General features: G+C 36.9%; 1 protein-coding gene and 2 non-coding genes across 3 annotated transcripts; 1 reads left to right on the top strand and 2 right to left on the bottom strand.

Moving 5' to 3' along the window:
• The first annotated feature begins 250 nt into the window (after positions 1 to 250).
• Positions 251 to 323, top strand: TRNAA-CGC (transfer RNA alanine (anticodon CGC)). The gene has a single exon. It is a non-coding gene; the product is annotated as a tRNA-Ala (tRNA).
• A 1,938-nt stretch (positions 324 to 2,261) lies between these two features.
• LOC104242332 (receptor-like cytosolic serine/threonine-protein kinase RBK1) lies at positions 2,262 to 7,082 on the bottom strand. The gene is made up of 8 exons (XM_009797358.2): positions 6,780 to 7,082; positions 5,555 to 6,052; positions 4,507 to 4,764; positions 4,183 to 4,337; positions 3,996 to 4,075; positions 3,782 to 3,917; positions 3,534 to 3,683; positions 2,262 to 2,769 (listed from the first exon to the last, which is right to left on the bottom strand). The coding sequence occupies exons 1-8, from the start codon at positions 6,784 to 6,786 to the stop codon at positions 2,623 to 2,625; spliced, it is 1,431 nt and encodes a 476-aa protein (XP_009795660.1). The 5' UTR covers positions 6,787 to 7,082; the 3' UTR covers positions 2,262 to 2,622.
• A 5,371-nt stretch (positions 7,083 to 12,453) lies between these two features.
• Positions 12,454 to 12,560, bottom strand: LOC138890916 (small nucleolar RNA R71). The gene has a single exon (XR_011407279.1). It is a non-coding gene; the product is annotated as a small nucleolar RNA R71 (small nucleolar RNA).
• Between the last annotated feature and the right edge of the window lie 5,889 nt (positions 12,561 to 18,449).

Here is an 18,449-nt window from a genome sequence, read left to right as displayed (position 1 = left end):
TCGGATATAGTCGAGCTCCAATGCGGAGGTATCTGACACCGGATGTGAAACCATAAAAAAAAATTAATTTTGTGTCTCTTTTAAAAAAGAATTCAAGAATAATCAAATGGTGAATGTTGGTAATATTTATTGGACCAAAAAAGTACGTGCTATTTAAGAAAAGCTACAAAGTATAGTATAGAGACTTAGACAAGCCGATTAAGCCATTAATTGTTTTTAATATCGTAATCTATTTGGCTAGAGCATAGTTGGGGGTGTAGCTCATATGGTAGAGCGCTCGCTTCGCATGCGAGAGGCGCGGGCTTCGATTCCCCGCACCTCCATTTTTAGTTAAATTATTATTCACTTTAATCTATTAACGAGCATTCACTGGCACACCGCGAACTGCTATTAGAAATATTTTTTACGTCCATATGTTTAGTCTCTGCAAAATATATTTTAAGAAAGGGATAGAAAAGAATAATATTAACATCATACTAAAAAGAAATTATAGTGTGTCACCTGCAACTTATTTTTTCTTGATTGCTAAAATGGACAATATGGGGTTGAAATACTTTATGTAATTTTATTTATTGGTTTCCTATCCGGTGTCCGGTATTTGCATAGAAGCGGAGTTAGGATTTCAACTTTATGAGTTCTAAATTTTAAAACGACGAATTCAAGTGCTAATAACTGAGTTCTAAATTTAATATTTATATCTATTTAAATCTTTTTGACACAAATACAATGTTTGAGCAAAAGTTATTGGGTTCGGCCGGACTTGCATATGGCCTTCTAACTCCGCCCCTGTATCTGTATGGATCCCGATTATATCCGGATTCGCGCCGTGTAAGGCTAAAAATAGGGGAAAACGCTCTCTAAAAAGATTTTCTCCAAACCCGCATATTGACTTCTAGCTCCGCCCCTGTATCCGTATGGAGCCCGACTATATCTGTATTCGCACCGTGTAAGGCCCATTTTAAGGGAAAGCGCTTTTTAATAAGAATTTCTCCATACCTAGGACTCGAACCTGAAACCTCTGGTTAAAGATTGAAGAGATCCTACTCATCCCACCACAACCCATGTTGAAATTATATTTTATGTGATTCAAGATTATGAGTTCTAAATTTTAAAACGACGAATTCAAGTGCTAATAACTGAGTTCTAAATTTAATATTTGTATATATTTAAAACTTTTTGACACAGATGTAGTGTTTGAGCAAAAGTTATTGGGTTCGGCCGGACTTGTATATGGGCTTCTAGCCCCGCCCCTGTATTTGTATGGATCCCGATTATATCCGGATTCGCGCCGTGTAAGGCTAAAAATAGGGGAAACCGCTCTCTAAAAAGATTTTCTCCAAACCCGCATATTGACTTCTAGCTCCGCCCCTGTATCCGTATGGAGCCCGACTAGATCTGTATTCGCACCGTGTAAGGCCCATTTTAAGGGAAAGCGCTTTTTAATAAGAATTTCTCCATACCTAGGACTCGAACCTGAAACCTCTGGTTAAAGATTGAAGAGATCCTACCCATCCCACCACAACCCATGTTTATTTTATGTGATTCAAGATTATGAGTTCTAAATTTTAAAACGACGAATTCAAGTGCTAATAACTGAGTTCTAAATTTAATATTTGTATATATTTAAAACTTTTTGACACAGATGTAGTGTTTGAGCAAAAGTTATTGGGTTCGGCCGGACTTGCATATGGGCTTCTAGCCCCGCCCCTGTATTTGTATGGATCCCGATTATATCCGGATTCGCGCCGTGTAAGGCTAAAAATAGGGGAAACCGCTCTCTAAAAAGATTTTCTCCAAACCCGCATATTGACTTCTAGCTCCGCCCCTGTATCCGTATGGAGCCCGACTATATCTGTATTCGCACCGTGTAAGGCCCATTTTAGGGGAAAGCGCTTTCTAATAAGAATTTCTCCATACCTAGGACTCGAACCTGAAACCTCTAGTTAAAGATTGAAGAGATCCTGCCCATCCCACCACAACCCATGTTGAAATTATATTTCATGTGATTCAAGATTATGAAGGTAAGAACATGTTCAGCTCCATTTTTTTAGAACCTCCAAGTTTTAGTTTAACAAAATAGGCTAATTACTCAAATTGACCATCAAGAGAAAAGACCTTTTCTTAATTTAAACAAACTTTGATTCTTGATAATGTGAGATGAGACTGATTAGGAATTTTTAGAAGATGCGTTTTTGCTGCAAATTGTTTAAAGAAACACAGAAAATGCTGTGTATATATATATATATACATACACCTTGATATAATATCTACAAACCACCTTATCAATTCTACTATTTAATATACAAAAACATGATCAGCTACAAAATGAATCATCAGTATGATGATTGCAACAAAATCCAATAACAATAAGAAAGAAACACAAAAAATGAACTCTTTTCTTTTACATATGATATACTGTACTTAATGAAGTACAATCCCTTCATTTTTGGCAAAGAGAAACTCAAAGTTTTGGATACTGATTCTCTGCACTAGACCTGGCAACAACTGGCTTAAATCGCGCTCCCATTTACGCGCTTATATATCAAAATGGATAACAACTAGAATAAGTCGCAACAGAAGCAGAGAAAGGATCGATAGCATATGACAGAAAGTGGAAAAAGATTATTCCATAACGAGTTCCATATGGCGATTGAGATCCTGGAGATAATTTGTGCTGGTATAATCTTCTGAAAACATCAATGCTCTCCCTCCCATTGACTTTTGCTTCAATTCTACTGGCGCGTTCTCGCCTTTCAGTAGCTGAACAACCTGCAGATTCAAAGAATATGCAACCATTCGTTGGACCTCAGTTTTAGTTTGTGGATTAGTCTATCTTTGTATATACAAACATTGAGTGTCAACTCTTACTATAAAAGGATCTTGTAAGTTGCTTTGGATATATGTTAAACCGTTTACAGATAAAATGGCAGCCTGGTGCATTAAGCTCCCGCTATGTGTGGGATCCGGGGAAGGGCCGGATCGCAAGGTTCTATTGTTCGCAGCCTTACCCTGCATTTCTGCAAGAGGTTGTTTCCACGGCTCGAACCGTTACCAGTTACGCCAAGGCTCTCCTTCAAGCCGTTTACACTTTACATATAGGTGTTGTTTAATATCCTTGTTGTTCTAACTCTATGAGCAAGATTTTGTAGGTAACCAGATCCTTCACACGATCAATGTTTTACTTATAAGTTTGAGTTTATAAACTTAAAACTTGCAAATTCCAGCTGTTTCCACAGCTCGAACCTATGACCTCCTTGTCACATGGCAGCAACTTTACCAGCTACACCAAAGCTCCCCTTCAAGCCGTTTACATATAGGTGTTGTTTAATATTCTTGTTGTTATGACCAAGATTTTGTAGGTAATCGGATCCTTCATACGATCAATCTTACTTAAAAGTGTGAGTTTATATACTTAAAACTTGCAAATTCTGGCAAGGATCAACAACACTCAAAAATCAAAACACAAATGCTGGGGGAATTTGAAGGTTATTTTCAACTTGAAAAGGCGACAGCATGTAAAGATGCAGCGTTACCTTTTTCATGTATGGACGCATATCAGGCAAGTTATGAAGGCATGTTAAAGCTGTAAACATGGCGCGTTTCATCTCAACAACATCATAGGCATCGCCTAAACGAGGATCTGCTATTTCCTTGATGCTGTTGTTTTCCAATAATGGTTTTGCCTATGCATAATTGCAACAGGTATACAATAATTAGTAAAGATTTTCCGATGAATATGACAAGTTTTTCTAAAGAATATGTCAGTTTAAGAGGATCATACCCACATCACAAGGCTCTTTCTATACGAATCAACTGCACGATGACCAGTAATAAGCTCCAATAATAACACTCCAAAGGCAAATACATCGGTCTTTTCGTTAACAATTCCATGCATAAAATACTCTGGAGCCATATATCTGATAACCAATTTGCCATACATCAGATCAGATCATAACAAAGCAACAATGATAGCAAATTCGTTAATTTTTACATACCCAAAGGTGCCTTCAATAGGAGAAACAACATGATGTACCCATTTTTCTGGTAGCCATTTCGCTAGTCCAAAATCAGAAATCTGCACCAACACAAATAAAAATAACAAATTCGAGAACTTGAGAAATTCGGACGAAATCCTCCTTTCTTTTCCGATTGAGGTTTCTAAAGCGGAAAAAAGATTGAAACCTGAGGTTCATAATCTTCAGTTAGTAAAATGTTTGAGGCTGTAATATCTCTATGGATTATGCGCTTTTGGCAATCGCAATGAAGATAATGCAAACCTTCAGCTACACCAACCGCAACTTTATATCTTATTTCCCATTCAAGTCTTTCTTCTGAAACTGAAATGCTGAGTTTTTCGTTTATCAGTCAAAATAACATAATATTTCTATGTTCATCTCATCACTCTAGACATTTCGTTCAATATTAAGCGTCGATATTATCAATCATTAGGCCAAGAAATCAAGATTAAACAAACATAACTAGCCAAGTTAAGAGGGGTTACAGCACCGTGTAATAAAGTACTGATGCTTCCATGGGGTAAGAACTGAAGAACAAGGTATAAACCGCCATCAGCGCCATAACCGATTAATTTAGCAGCATTAGGATGGTTAATGTGAGCAATGATTCCAAGCTCAGATAAGAAATCATCAACTTTGTCCTCATCATTCTTCTCTTGCTTTGTTATCTTCTTCACCGCGACAATTTGACCATCAGGCAAACATCCTTTGTACACTTCTGCATGTCCACCTTTCCCAATCAAGTTGTCTGAAAGGCGCAATTTAGTATAACAAAGGGTAAATGACGCGCAAATTCAGTTTATTATCAGGTAATACAGATAATGGTATCTAATTAGTACTACTTAAAATTTGCAAGAAAGCAACATAAGGCAGCCCGGTGCACTAAGCTCCCGCTATGCGCGGGGTCCAGGAAGGGCCGGACCACAAGGGTCTATTGTACTCAGTCTTACCCTGCATTTTTGCAAGAAGCTGTTTCCACGGCTCGAACTTGATCTCCTGGTCACATGACAACAACTTTACCAGTTACGCCAAGGCTCCCCTTCAACGAGAACGTAACATAATTGGTGTAAAGTTGTGGGATCAATGACAATGACAAGAAGATGCAGGCATGTGTTATCACTTAATGAGACAACAACATCAACTTGGCAACTTCACTTTTTGAGGGGACAAAATGAAACATAAAGGACCATAGACATTAAGGAAAATTTAATAAGTTGGTCCATCAATAACTCATAGCCAACTCACAAAAAAGTTCCACATTGAACACTCTGATCTGCTATAGTTGGCCTGATGGACAATGATTCGACCTTAAAAAGGGCAGCCTGGTGTACTAAGCTCCCGCTAAGCGTGGGGTCCGGAGAAGGGCCGAACCACAAGGGTCTATTATACGCAGACTTACCCTACATTTATGCAAGAGGCTGTTTCCACGGCTCGAACCCGTGACCTCCTGGTTGGCAGCAACTTTACCAGTTGCGCCAAGGCTCCCCTTCGATGCATAGAATTTAAACTAGGAAAATTAATTAACTATGGAATATTACCTTGATTAAAATTATCAGTAGCCTCAGCAAGATCTCTATAGCTAAACTTCCTCCAAGAAGGCTTTGGAATAACAGAATCATCATCACAATCACTAGACTCTTCTTCAGCACTTTTATTTTTGGACAAAATTCTCCTTATATTCTTTGGTAATATCATCTCATATCCTCCTAATAATGGTATACTTGACAATCTTCTCATTGACCTTCTCTTTATATTATCAAATAGATTTTTCCAATAAACACCTTGAATTAATTCCCCTGAAGATGATGATGCAAAACTGCTGCTCCTATCATCACTGCTGCTAATGCTGCTATTGTCTGAATCTGATGAATTCAATGTAGGAATTTCTAATACTCCTCTTGGTGATAATGATGATGAGTACTGATTATAGTCTCTATTATTGTTGTTGTTGATGTTGTTATCTTCCGCCTTTTTCTCATCTTTTTTGTTACCTTCTTTTTCTCCATTTTCTTGGTCACAAACAGCAACTTTTCTACCTACAAAATTCATAGGTAAAATAATAATTTATTGGCAAAAAGGTGTGTCAGTCATAAGTCAGTGGCAGAGACAGAAATTCGAGATTCGATAACATGTACTTCTCTAGAGCAACCGTCAAGTTGTTTCTGTATGATCTACAGGTCACCGGTTCGAGCCGCGGAATCAGCCACTATCAGGGTAGGCTGCCTACATCACCCCCGGAGTGCGGTCTGTCCCTGTATCTTGCGTGAGCGTGCAATGCTTTGTGCACCAAACTATGTTTTTTTTATTTGCATAGTATAACTTTCCATTGGTTGCGTTAGATTGACAACTAGCAATAATTTTTGAAAATATAATAATATGAAGGAAATTTGAGATTAAGGCGGTGTTGTTATGATGGTTCTATTTAAATCATTAATAAACAAGAACATTCATATATACAGGACAGTCCGGTGCACTAATCTCTCCCGGACCACAAGGGTCTATTGTATGCAGTCTTACCCTAAATTTCTGCAAGAGATTGTTTCCACGGCTTGAACCCGTGAATGACATGACAACAACTTTGATAACAACTTTACTAGTTACGCCAAGACTCCCATTCTAACATTCATATATACACAATAAGAAAAAAATGTAGCATACACAATCTTGTATTTTACAAAGAATATACAAGCTTTACACCAAAACTAACACATATTAAGAAAAATAAATGATAATAATAAGTGCAAAGAAAAAGCTAAGAATAACCTTCCATTGGGATATTTGGAATTTGTATCAAATGCTCAAATGAATCAATAGAAGCTTCCTGAAATAATATGCAGGAAAGGAGATAACAAAAAATTCATAGAAATAAGCTCTGAATATATTTACATTTGAGCAAATTAAATTCCAATCAAACTCTCTTCTTCCCTGCAGAAAACAGGAAGAAGAAGAAGAAAGGAAGAAGAGAGAAAGAAAGAAAAAATGGAAGAGTTTTGAGCAAAAATGATTTAGCTTTGAGAGGTTGTTATTCTTCTTTGAAAAAAAATGGAGGTGAAGCTGTAGAAGTGGAGAGAAAAAAACGGCTTTTGGGGTAATTGAAAAAATTGTTTTTGAGTACATTTATATAAGCAAATTAATAACTTTAGGTGAATTAATATTGTAATTAATTAAAGTGCGATTCAATAAATAGTTGTGGCTGATGACATACCAGCCTTTGGATTATGACATTCTTGATTTTTGGTGCAACTATCATTAGGACATTGTCGGAGAAAAGAGTGTATATATTACTCCCTCTATCTCGTATTATGTATCTTTTTACATGTCCCTTAAGAAATACTATCTCCGGTCTATAATAAGTGATCAATTTACTTTTTTATTTCGGTTCAAAATAAGTGTCCATTTATATAATTAAGAAAAAAATTAATTTATTTTTACAAAATTACCCTTATGTACATATCCCTAAAAAAAATTCTTATTCCTCACATTAAATATTTAATTAAGGATAGTTTAGTCATACTAAGTATTTTTGTATAAAATTTAGTATTTTCTTAATGGGCGTGCCAAAAGCAAATTGGTCACTTATTGTGGACCTGAAGGAGTATTAATTAGGAAAAGGATTGGACTATTCTACCCTTATTTATGTTTTAAGATATAATCTCTTTTTATTAAATATTTATTCTATTTATGTGTTATCTCCATCTTCAAGAACAATTATTACTAAGGATAAAAAAAGAACAAAATAATCAATTTTGTCTTGAAATTCTAAAATGATAAATACTTTGAGATAACTATTTTTAATAACCACGACTGTTAATACGAGACGGAAGGAGTACTTTCTCTGTCTAATATTATTTGTTGTGGTTTCTAAAAATAATTGTTCTTGAAAACTATAAAAGCCTTAATTATGAATAAGTAATAAATGCAGAGAAATTATATCTTAAGACATAAATAAGGGTAAAATAGTCAAAAATCTTTCCTATTTAATATTTTCTTAAGGAGCTGTAAAAGAGAAACACGACAGTTAATATGAGACGGGATGAGTACTCCTTCCGTTTCAAATATGGCCCTTGAGAAAATATTAATTAGAAGGGGTTTGGACTATTTTACTCTTATTTATGTCTTAAGAAATAATCTTTCTTTATTGAATATTTACTCTATTTATGTGCTATTTTCATCTTCAAAAACAATTATTATTAAGGGTAAAATGGGAAAAAATAATTAATTTTGGCTTGAATGTTTAAAATGACAAATAATTTAAGACAATTATTTTTAGAAATCACGACAAATAATTTGAGACATGTGTTTTCATGAATTAAGCATAAACGTAAATTTAACCACAATACAATCTCCTTTCGTAATAACATGATATAAACGTGCAATAATTAATCTGGTCGGATTATTAATCAAATTTAAATAGATTACCTAAATCGACTGGCCAATCCTATATGAAAGAATAGTTATTCGGTGAATCTATTAGTTGTACAACTTCAATATAATTAAATGAATTACTAATTAGCAATATATTCAAATGCTACTTTAAACTATCAAAAATTGTGATGAAATGGTAAGTATTTATTCTTAAGCAAAAAATTTGAATTCGAACCCTGGGTATAAAATTGACTTTTGTAGGAAGTGTTTTACAGAACTTTCTGCCATGAATCCAAATTAATCGGACGGCAAGCACTAGAATAAATATGAGGCCCAAACTAAGAAGTGTTGCACCCTTTGAAATGAGTGCATGTACGTCACACCTCCTATGGTTGTTGCCAAAGCTCCGAGTGAACCATGATACCAGATAACAACAAAAAATTTACCACTTGTGGGGTTGGGTTTGGTGGTGGTGGTGGGGGTTATAAATCAAAGTTTCCAAATTGCAAGAGTCAAAGTTGGAATGATTCTATTGATGAAATGTGGATTTAATTTGAAAAAGTTTTAATATTAGTCATTAGTTAACATGATGATATAGTCAAGATCAATGTGATGTGCTTGTGTGCATACACAATTGGTAATTAACACCTAAGTTGAACTTAATATCGTATGAATTGTTAGATATCAAATGAGACATAGGTAAAGTTTATTTTTTGGAATAATTCTAGAGACCTTTCTCCAAATAGAATTATCTCTTAATACACTTTAGAATAATAAGAAGTTATTTATTAAATTTTCTCAAATCTACCTCTTACTATACCAACCATCAATCAATGGAATGTAAATTTATGATTAATGGTTAAGGCAGATTAAAATTAGTTTAGATAGGTACTTTTACAATTAAAATTATTAACTTTTTTAAAGGTATAGAAAAATTCAAAATTCAAATAATATAGACATAAAATAATATTAGTTTTAATTTGAATATGACTAGGTAGCTTGTCCAAGTGCTTCATGTCTACTTAATCATGGCTTTTAGCCTATTTGGCCAAGCTTATTTTTTTGGGTCAAAAGTGCTTTCGGTCAAAAATTGAGGTGTTTGGCCAAGTTTTTAGAAGAAAAAAGGTGCTATTGAGGAGAAGTGGAAGTAGTTTTAGAGAAGTAGAAAAATGTAGCTTCTTTCCAAAAGCACTTTTCTCAGAAGCATTTTTGAGAAAAATACACTTAGAAGCAGTTTTCAAAAGTTTGGCCAAATAATAATTACTGCCCAAAAGTGTTTTTCAAATTAATTAGTCAAACACAAATCGATTCTCATCAAAAGTACTTTTTTAAAAAGCACTTTTGAAAAAAATACTTCTCAAAATAAGTAGATTTTAGAAGTTTGGCTAAACTGGCTATTAGAGTGCATGAGGAATGATCATTAAAGCCTGTAAAATTTATTCTCTGAGTTTTCAATCTCCCCCCCTCCGCCCCTCCCCCCAACAATCCCAACAAATATGCTTCTGTTTTTTCAGTTGGTGTCTAGTATTTGTTTCGGAGTTCTATTAATTAACATTCAAATTGAATATTCTATTTAAAAAGTAAAACATTTCATAGCAAAGACGACTTCATTTCTATAACTCTCTCTTCAGCTTTTCTTTTTCTTGCTTTTCTTCTTAGTAAACAATCATTTTCATTACTATTTAATGATAACACACACGTGTAAGGTCCTCCTACTAACAAAAGAAAATTTAAAGAGAAAATTTTGGACATGGTTATATTGATAAAAGAATTTTTATACCACAAATGTTGCTATGAAATAAATAGGATCCTCGACCTTAATTAGAAGTCTGGGATTCTAATTCCGAAGATGGAAAAAATCCTGGTAGCAGGAGAATCCCCTTTAATGGTCCTTACATGGCGCAAATCCAAATTAATCATGACTTCAAAAAGAGTACCAAACAACGGGTGCAAAACTGAAAAATAAGAATTCCTATGATCTTTTTAATGAATATTTAGTTGTGTATCACCAAGGGCAGCCCAACGAATTTTGTGGCCTAAAGCCAAAATTTATGAGGGGTTTGATGTATGGCTATAATTCATGGTTTAGCACATTATGTGCCTTGCATTTTTACATGCTTTAATGATAAATTATACTTTATTTGCACGTAATGGAGTCTATTTTATATATATGTGAATTGAAGATGAAAGTAGAGCAAAAGGAAACTTAAATGTTGAAAGTGCACTCGAGAACTGTCAAAAGGAGAGGCCATGCAAAAGCCAGCTCAACCAGACTTTAGCCTGGCGAGGCCAGGCTCAACCAGGCTTTAGCCTGGCGAGGCCAGCCAAAAGCCAGGCTGAGGCTGGCGTTAGGTTGGCAACGCCAGGCCTGGGGCCAGGTCCAGTCCGAGTTTTGAAGACTTAAATTGTTTCTCGGCTTGACTAGGATTTGACCAACACGTTTAGGTCTAGTCCTAAACATATAAATAGGCCCAAAAACGCCACTTTGAGGACTTTTGCAACCGGATGTAAGAATAGCTCGTGGAACACTACTTGGGAGTTAGAATCTTCGATCTATACATCCCTTTATCTTTACTCTGTAATTTAATTATGCAAATTACTTTGGATATTGTTACTATGAGTATGAATAGCTAAACTCCTAATCTAGGGTTTTGATGGAACCTATTGGATGATGAATTTCTTGTTACATTAATATAGAATTGCTATAGTATTCTCTATTTGTTCAACTATATGCTTATTGTTGTTGATTGAAGGGCCCTCAATTAACTGTTCCTATTTAGTTTGTATTAATCGGGAGAGAGTACATATTTAGGTAGTTGTTGAACAACATCACTCCTAACGTATATGAGGTATCAATACGAAGGGTTTAAAGGTGGGATTAGGGATAACGAAACCTTAGTGCGATCCAAGTGAGCTGTACTTAAAGCTAGCTAGCGTAATTCTAGAGAATAGGTCTAACATATTATTGTAATTACTCGGAAGAGAGTTACGACAGTTAGAGTGCTCATGATCGATAGAGAAGACTTAGGCAAATTTATAGGAAACGTAGCGGAAAGGATTCCGACAATAGGGGAAATCAGAACCTTATATCATTCCAATTCTTGTCTACAATCCGTTCATAGTTAGTTCTTAATTATTGCATTTTCACTACGTAATATTTAGTTAGTAAACATCCAATCTATTACTTAAATATTTCTGAAGATTGAATATGTGAATTTGTGTGAGTTCAATAGTTGTGATTGATAGGTTAATTCCCTGTGAGATTCGACTCTGGACTTGTTAACCGGAATATATTTGCAGTGACCGCTTTTGTCCTTTTTATAAGGCATAGTTGGGCGTGATCAAATTTTGGTGTCGTTTTAGGGGAATTAACGGTGTTATTAATTGTAGCTAAAGGAAGTGCTAAAATTCTTAGCGTAGTCAATTTTCTTCAATTTAAACCAAGTACATTGAAATTCTAACGTTTGTAGTCTTGGGTGTTACAGGTGCATGCCTAGAAACTCATCAAGAACTGGTGAATTATTCGAAGCATTATCAGATCCTAAGAAAGTTTTCAAGGCACTGAATCGTGCAAACAAGAAAGGCAAACAACAACAGAACTTAACAGAACAAATCGAACCAGACATGGATGACAGAGTAGAAAATCCAAATAACAGAAACAATGCAAATAACATGAACAATCAGGGTGTGGTGCCTCTTGTGCCAGAAGCAACATTGTATGACTAGGCACAACCCACCGCCGACATTCTGGCAACCACAATTGCAGTCCCTTAGATACAAGCGGAATCATTTCAAATCACAAATAACATGCTACATTTGTTGCAGAAAAGGGTCTGTTCTCAGAGTCATACGTTGAAGTTCCTCAGCAACATCTGAAGAATTTCCTGTTGATATGTGTCACGCAAAGAAACATAATGTGACACCAGAAGCAATAAGGCTATTTTTGTTTCCATTCTCATTGACGGGAGCGACTCAGACTTGGCTTAATTCACTCCTAATAAACTCCATTACTACTTGGGAGGAATTAGTCAAGCAATTTATGAACAAATTTTACCCACCCAATAAGACTGCTCAACAAATTGATGAGATATTGAGCTTCAGACAGAAACCAACAGAGACATTACAAGAAACATGGGAGAGGTTCAAGGGTCTGCTAGTTAAGTATCCTCATCATGGCATTTCGGAGCAGATGTTGAGGCAGAGGTTTTACATGGGATTGGAAAATAGCTTGAAGGCCAATGTTGATGCTTTAGCAGGTGGAGCATTTGTCACGACCCAAACCGATGGGCCACGACGGGTGCCCGAGTCCTACCTTTCAAACACCCCTAAGCATGCGTCTAAGATATAAATCTGAATAACATCTGCTGAATTACAAGAATAATACACATGAAGGAAACCTGCCCAAAAAGGCATACATACATATACTTGCAACATACGTATGGCGAGCCGACAAGGCTGCTATAGACAAGTATATACCTCAAAACTGTAAGCCGGCAAGGCCATATACCATCCAACTAGATATACTTTCTACAGACCTCTAATAGAAATATAGCGATACAAGACGGGACTGAGCCACATCATACCTATATATACACACACACACACACACACACACAAACATATCGTACCAAGATCAAAAGCAGCTCCGGATCAAGTGGAGCACGCCAACTCTCGCTGATCAAGGATCCTAAGAAGGGTGACCGTCAGCTTGCCTACCTGCACCTGCGGGCATGAAACGCAAACCCCGTGAAATAGGGCATCAGTACGAAAATGTACTGAGTATGTAAGGCATGAAAATCTGTACGTAAAAGGCATAGATGAAACATGGAATAAAGAAATTCATCAGTAAATCTGAATAACTTTGTAAATTCTGAAATATTTATAATGTTATGCACGTGTATATAAATGTCGTATCATGCATAGGTATAGGTGTGCATAACTTCATCAAGCCACTGAGGGCATCCCATCATATCATCTCGGCCACTGTGGGCAACATCATCAACATATACCAACTAATCAGGTGGTGGTGCGTATATAACGCCGTAACTTTTTTCCCATATCCCCTATACATACATACATATATATATTTATATATCTGGTCATGGGTCAATGTATATGTATAAATGAATGAAATGCATGAAAAATATGTAATAATCTCAATATTCCTTTCGGATAAACTTTTTCAACTGCGTATTATTCTGAGACCCATGAACAAAAGATATAATAATATGTTACATGAGGAATCAAGGACACAGAGACCCCTAATATTTCTATGAATAGAGTCGTTTAAGAAAATTGTGCATTTGCTTGATTCTTCTGTATAACTTGCACCATGCCTGTCACAACTCTAAACCCGGACCCGGTCGTGATGGCGCCTCTCATGAAGACAAGGTCAGCCGACACTTCCCCATTTCAATTTTAAATAATTAACAATAAGAATTAAGTCTAAAATGTAATATATAATCCAAAAGTAAGCAGTTAACAGAATAGTTTGCGAAAAATAAACCTAACACAGCCCGATACCGGGGTGTCACTAGTCATGAGCATCTACCAATTCTAACACAAGTCTGAAAAGTCTACAAAGCTATTACAAAGCCACTAATAAGGGAAAAGAAATGAGATAAGAGGGGGAGAAACACGGGGTTGCGGACGCCAAACAGCTACCTCGTGAACTCCGAAGTCGACCGGGAGCTCTCAACTCTCGCTAGTAGGATCAGCAACGCCTGAATCTGCACACAGGGTGCAGAGAGAAAAGTGAGTACTCCAACTCAGTGAGTAATAATCATAAATAAAGACTAAAAGCAAGAAATCACGTAAGGCACATTACAGGCTATAATGAAGCAGTAAAAAGCCAGTAAAACAGTGAATCAATAAAGATATGTAAAAATCACTTTAGTTCAGTTTAAACTTCATAAAAGGCCTTTTTAACAATTAAGCAGGTAAATGACAAGCAATAAGGAAGATAAGCACATAAAGGTTTGCCCCTCGGGCACAATGTCAACAAATCTGCCCCTCGGGCAATATCTTAGAACAATACTAGCCCCTCGGGCAATATCTTAGAACAATACTAGCCCCTCGGGCTATATCTCACATCACAATGGGTACCCGCGCTCATTGGGGGTGTGCAGACTCCTGGAGGGTCCCCTTACGGCCCAAGCGCAATATCAAGCCATCTCTTGGCATCATCACTAGGCTCTCGGCCTCATATCAACAAGCCATCTCGTGGCGTACAAATCTCAAGCCCTCGGCGTCATAATCATAATCAGTGTTTCCTCACAATATAGGCCCTCATCCTTACTCAGTCAGAATCTCACAGCCACTCGGGCAACATTAAAACATAGTGCTCAACCCAAAATATCATTTAAAACATCATTTAAGTGTTAAAGTAGAGTAAACATGGTTGAGTCATGAAAAAAAGTAGAATATAGCATGACTAAGTTCAAGTATAAAGTCAAAACAGTAAGGAAATATCAATAAAAATCCCCTAAGGGTTCAAATAGTTGGCACAAAGCCCAAATATGGCATTCAGCCCAAAACATGATGATAGCAAATAGTTTCCAGTCAAATACGCGATAAAACAATCATTCAGGATGGACTAAGTCACAATCCCCAATACTGCACGACCCCACGCTCGTCATCTAGCATGTGTGTCACCTCAATATAGCACAACGATGTGCAATCTGGGGTTTCATACCCTCAAGACATCATTTACAATCATTACTCACCTCAATCCGGTCAAATCTCTAGCCCGCGAAACCTTTGCCCCTCGAATCAGCCTTCAGTCGCATCAAATCTATCCAAAATCAGAATCACGACGTCAAAATATGCTAAGGGAACGAAGCCCAAGCAAAAATAATCAATTTTCAACTTAAATCCCGAAATTACCAAAACTGACCCCCAGGACCATGTCTCGGAATTTGATAAAATTCACATCAATAGGTTCCTTATCTCCCCACGAGTTCATACATATCAAAATTACCAAAATCCGACCACAAATGGTCCCTCAAATCCTCAAGTCTAGGTCTCCAATACCAAGCCTTAGTTTTCCCAATTTTAACCCTTAAATTCCCTTAACTATAGCTCTAATCCGTGAAATAATACCATAGGAACGAGTTTTAGGTCCAAAATCCTTACCTTAATAAAGTTCCCTTGAAACCCTTCTTCAAAATCGTCCAAAAAGCTCCAAAACCGACTTAGAAATGGTGGAATAGCTCAAAAATCGCGAAGGAAACAATTTATATGTTCTGGCCCAGGGATTTCGCATCTGCGGCCCAATTCCTGCTTCTGTGGTACCGCATTTGCGGTCAACGTACCACTTTTGCGGTTTTCACTTAAGTTACCAATATCGCATCTGGGATGCACTAGCCGCACCTGCGCCATCGCAGGTGCGGTTTACCAATCGCTTCTGCGGTCACAGCCTTTCCAGCCTTTCTCCACTTCTGCGACCAATCGTCCGCATATGCGGCGTCGCACCTGCGATCCTCAATCCGCTGGTGCGAAAACAACAGAAGCAGCAAATCTGCAGCTTCACCAAAATTCCAAACTTCTCCGTCAACCATCCGAAATCACCTTGAGGCCCCCGGCACCTCAACCAAAAACACAAACATACCCCATAAACTTATTCAAACTTATACCAACCTTCAAAATACCTCAAACAACATCGAATCACCACGTCTGAATGACCTGAAATTTTGTATACACATCCCAAATGACACAACGGAACTACTGTAACTCTCGGAATTCTTTTCCGACCCCTATATCAAAATCTCACCTATCAACCAGAAAATGCCAAAAATCCAATTCAAGCCTAAATCTACTCCAAACCTCCAAAACTCATTCCGATCACACTCCTAAGTCCCAAATCACCTCTCGGAGCTATCTGAACCATTAGAACTCGCATCCGAGCCTTCTAACATATAAGTCAATATCCGGTTGACATTTCCAACTTAAGCTTCCTCAAAAGAGACTAAGTGTCTCAAACCTTACCAAATCCTTTCGAACCCGAGTCAACCAACCCGATCACATATAGAACCAATAGACAAAGCAATAAGAAGCATAAATGGGAAAAACAGAGTGGTAACTCACGAGACGACTGTCTAGGTCGTCACAATGCCAAAAAGAAAGAAGGGATGACCTTAACATACCTGGAGTAGGGAAAATTCTATATAATATTCTTGAAGATTGCACCGTACTCATTTGGAACCCCAAAATTTTACGTTGCTACAATTCTAACAATTTTCATTGGAAACCTTCGCGGGTTGAATTTAGAAACCCAAAAATCTGATTGAATTTTGCTTCTGTTGAAGTCTTGAACAAATCAAGCTTCGGTTCTCTGAAGGATTAGGAACAAATTAAGCTTCTGCCTTTTGAAGCATTTTGAACTAGGAAATGGAGTATCTCTTGCTTTAGGATTTAGGGACGTTTTTGGTTTTTTCTTGTCCAAATGAATGGAACAAGACCTTTTACTTATTAAATTCCAATAATTCTTAGATAGCCACCTAGGACTATATGACTACTTATTCATTTTCTAGATTTGTGGCTTCTTGCCACGTTTTGGGAGGTGTAACTTACTAATTTAACTGGATAATGTCCTGTTACCCAGTAATTAACTAATTATCCGCATAATTTAAAAATTACCTCAAATTACTTAAAATTTTACTTATTTTTAACATACTTTATATATTATACTATCACGATCATATGGTACCTTGTATGGTACTAGTCCACAATTATCGGATATTATCGCTCGACCCGTATTTTATCCCAAATTGGCCACTTTTAATGAAACTTGCTTCTTCTTTTTTTAATTTGTGTACCCTTTATCTTCTTGACACTTACTTATTGCTTGTTATAATTAGCATAAATACGTTAACCTCAAGATAATATCATCCCCGAGTCTATGTCAATTAACGGAAGATGAAACTTTAACGTACGAAAACGCGAGATGTAACATCCTTTCCCCTAGAAACATTCGTCCTCGAATGTTCAAATCCCCGGGATCTATATAACTTTTGGCAGGGTCGTCCATGTAACAACGCTACTACCAACTCTCTCTATAGAAGCTTAATAATCCAACGCCACACATGACCACAATCATCAATAACGACAATGGCCTCACATGACTAATGACAATAATTGACACAATAATCTGTACACGTACCTTGAGGTTATGACGTCTCAGTCGGATCCTTCCCTAGAGGAGGTAATAAGTAGGGATATCTAGACTTCATGTCTTCCTCGGCCTCCCAATTCATTTCTTCCACATTGTTGTTCCTCCAAAGTACTTTCACAGAGGCTACCTCCTTATTCCGTAGCTTGCGGATTTATTAGTTTAGGATGGCAACCAAAATTTCCTCGTAAGACAAGTCCTCTATAATTTGTACATCATCCGGGGGCACCACTCGGGTAGGATCGCCAATGCACTTCCGTAACATAGATACGTGAAAAACCGGATGGACAGACTCTAATTTCAAGGACAATTCTAACTCATAAGCTACTTGGTCCACTCTCCGAATGATCCTATAAGGACCAATATATCGTGGGCTAAGTTTGCCTTTCCTGCCAAATCTCATCACACCCTTCATAGGTGACACTTTTAAGAATACCCAGTCATTAACCCCAAACTATAAATCTCGTCGCTGCACGTCAGAATATGACTTTTGATGACTCTGAGGTGTCACCAGTCGATCCTGGATAAGCTTTACTTTTTTATGGCTTGCTGAACCAGGTCTGGCCCATGTAATCTAGATTCTCCAACATCAAACTACCCAATAGGTGACCTACACTTCCGTCCATAAAGAGCTTTGTATGGAGCCATATGTATACTTGAATGGTAGATATTATTATATGTGAACTCAATAAGCGGCAAATGATCATCCCAGCTACCTTTGAAGTCTATTTTACAAGCTCGTAATATATTCTCCAATATCTGAATAGTACGCTCAGCCTATCCGTATGTCTGGGGATAAAATATTGTACTAAGACTTACTTAAGTCTCCAATCCTTTTTGGAAGGACCTCCAAAAATTAGCTGTAAATTGAGCTCCTCTATCCGAGATAATAGATACAG

This window comes from Nicotiana sylvestris, chromosome 4, assembly GCF_000393655.2.
Source record: "Nicotiana sylvestris chromosome 4, ASM39365v2, whole genome shotgun sequence".
NCBI lineage: Eukaryota > Viridiplantae > Streptophyta > Magnoliopsida > Solanales > Solanaceae > Nicotiana > Nicotiana sylvestris.
Note: the sequence above shows the minus strand (reverse complement) of the source record. Positions and strands in the feature narration are given on the sequence as shown.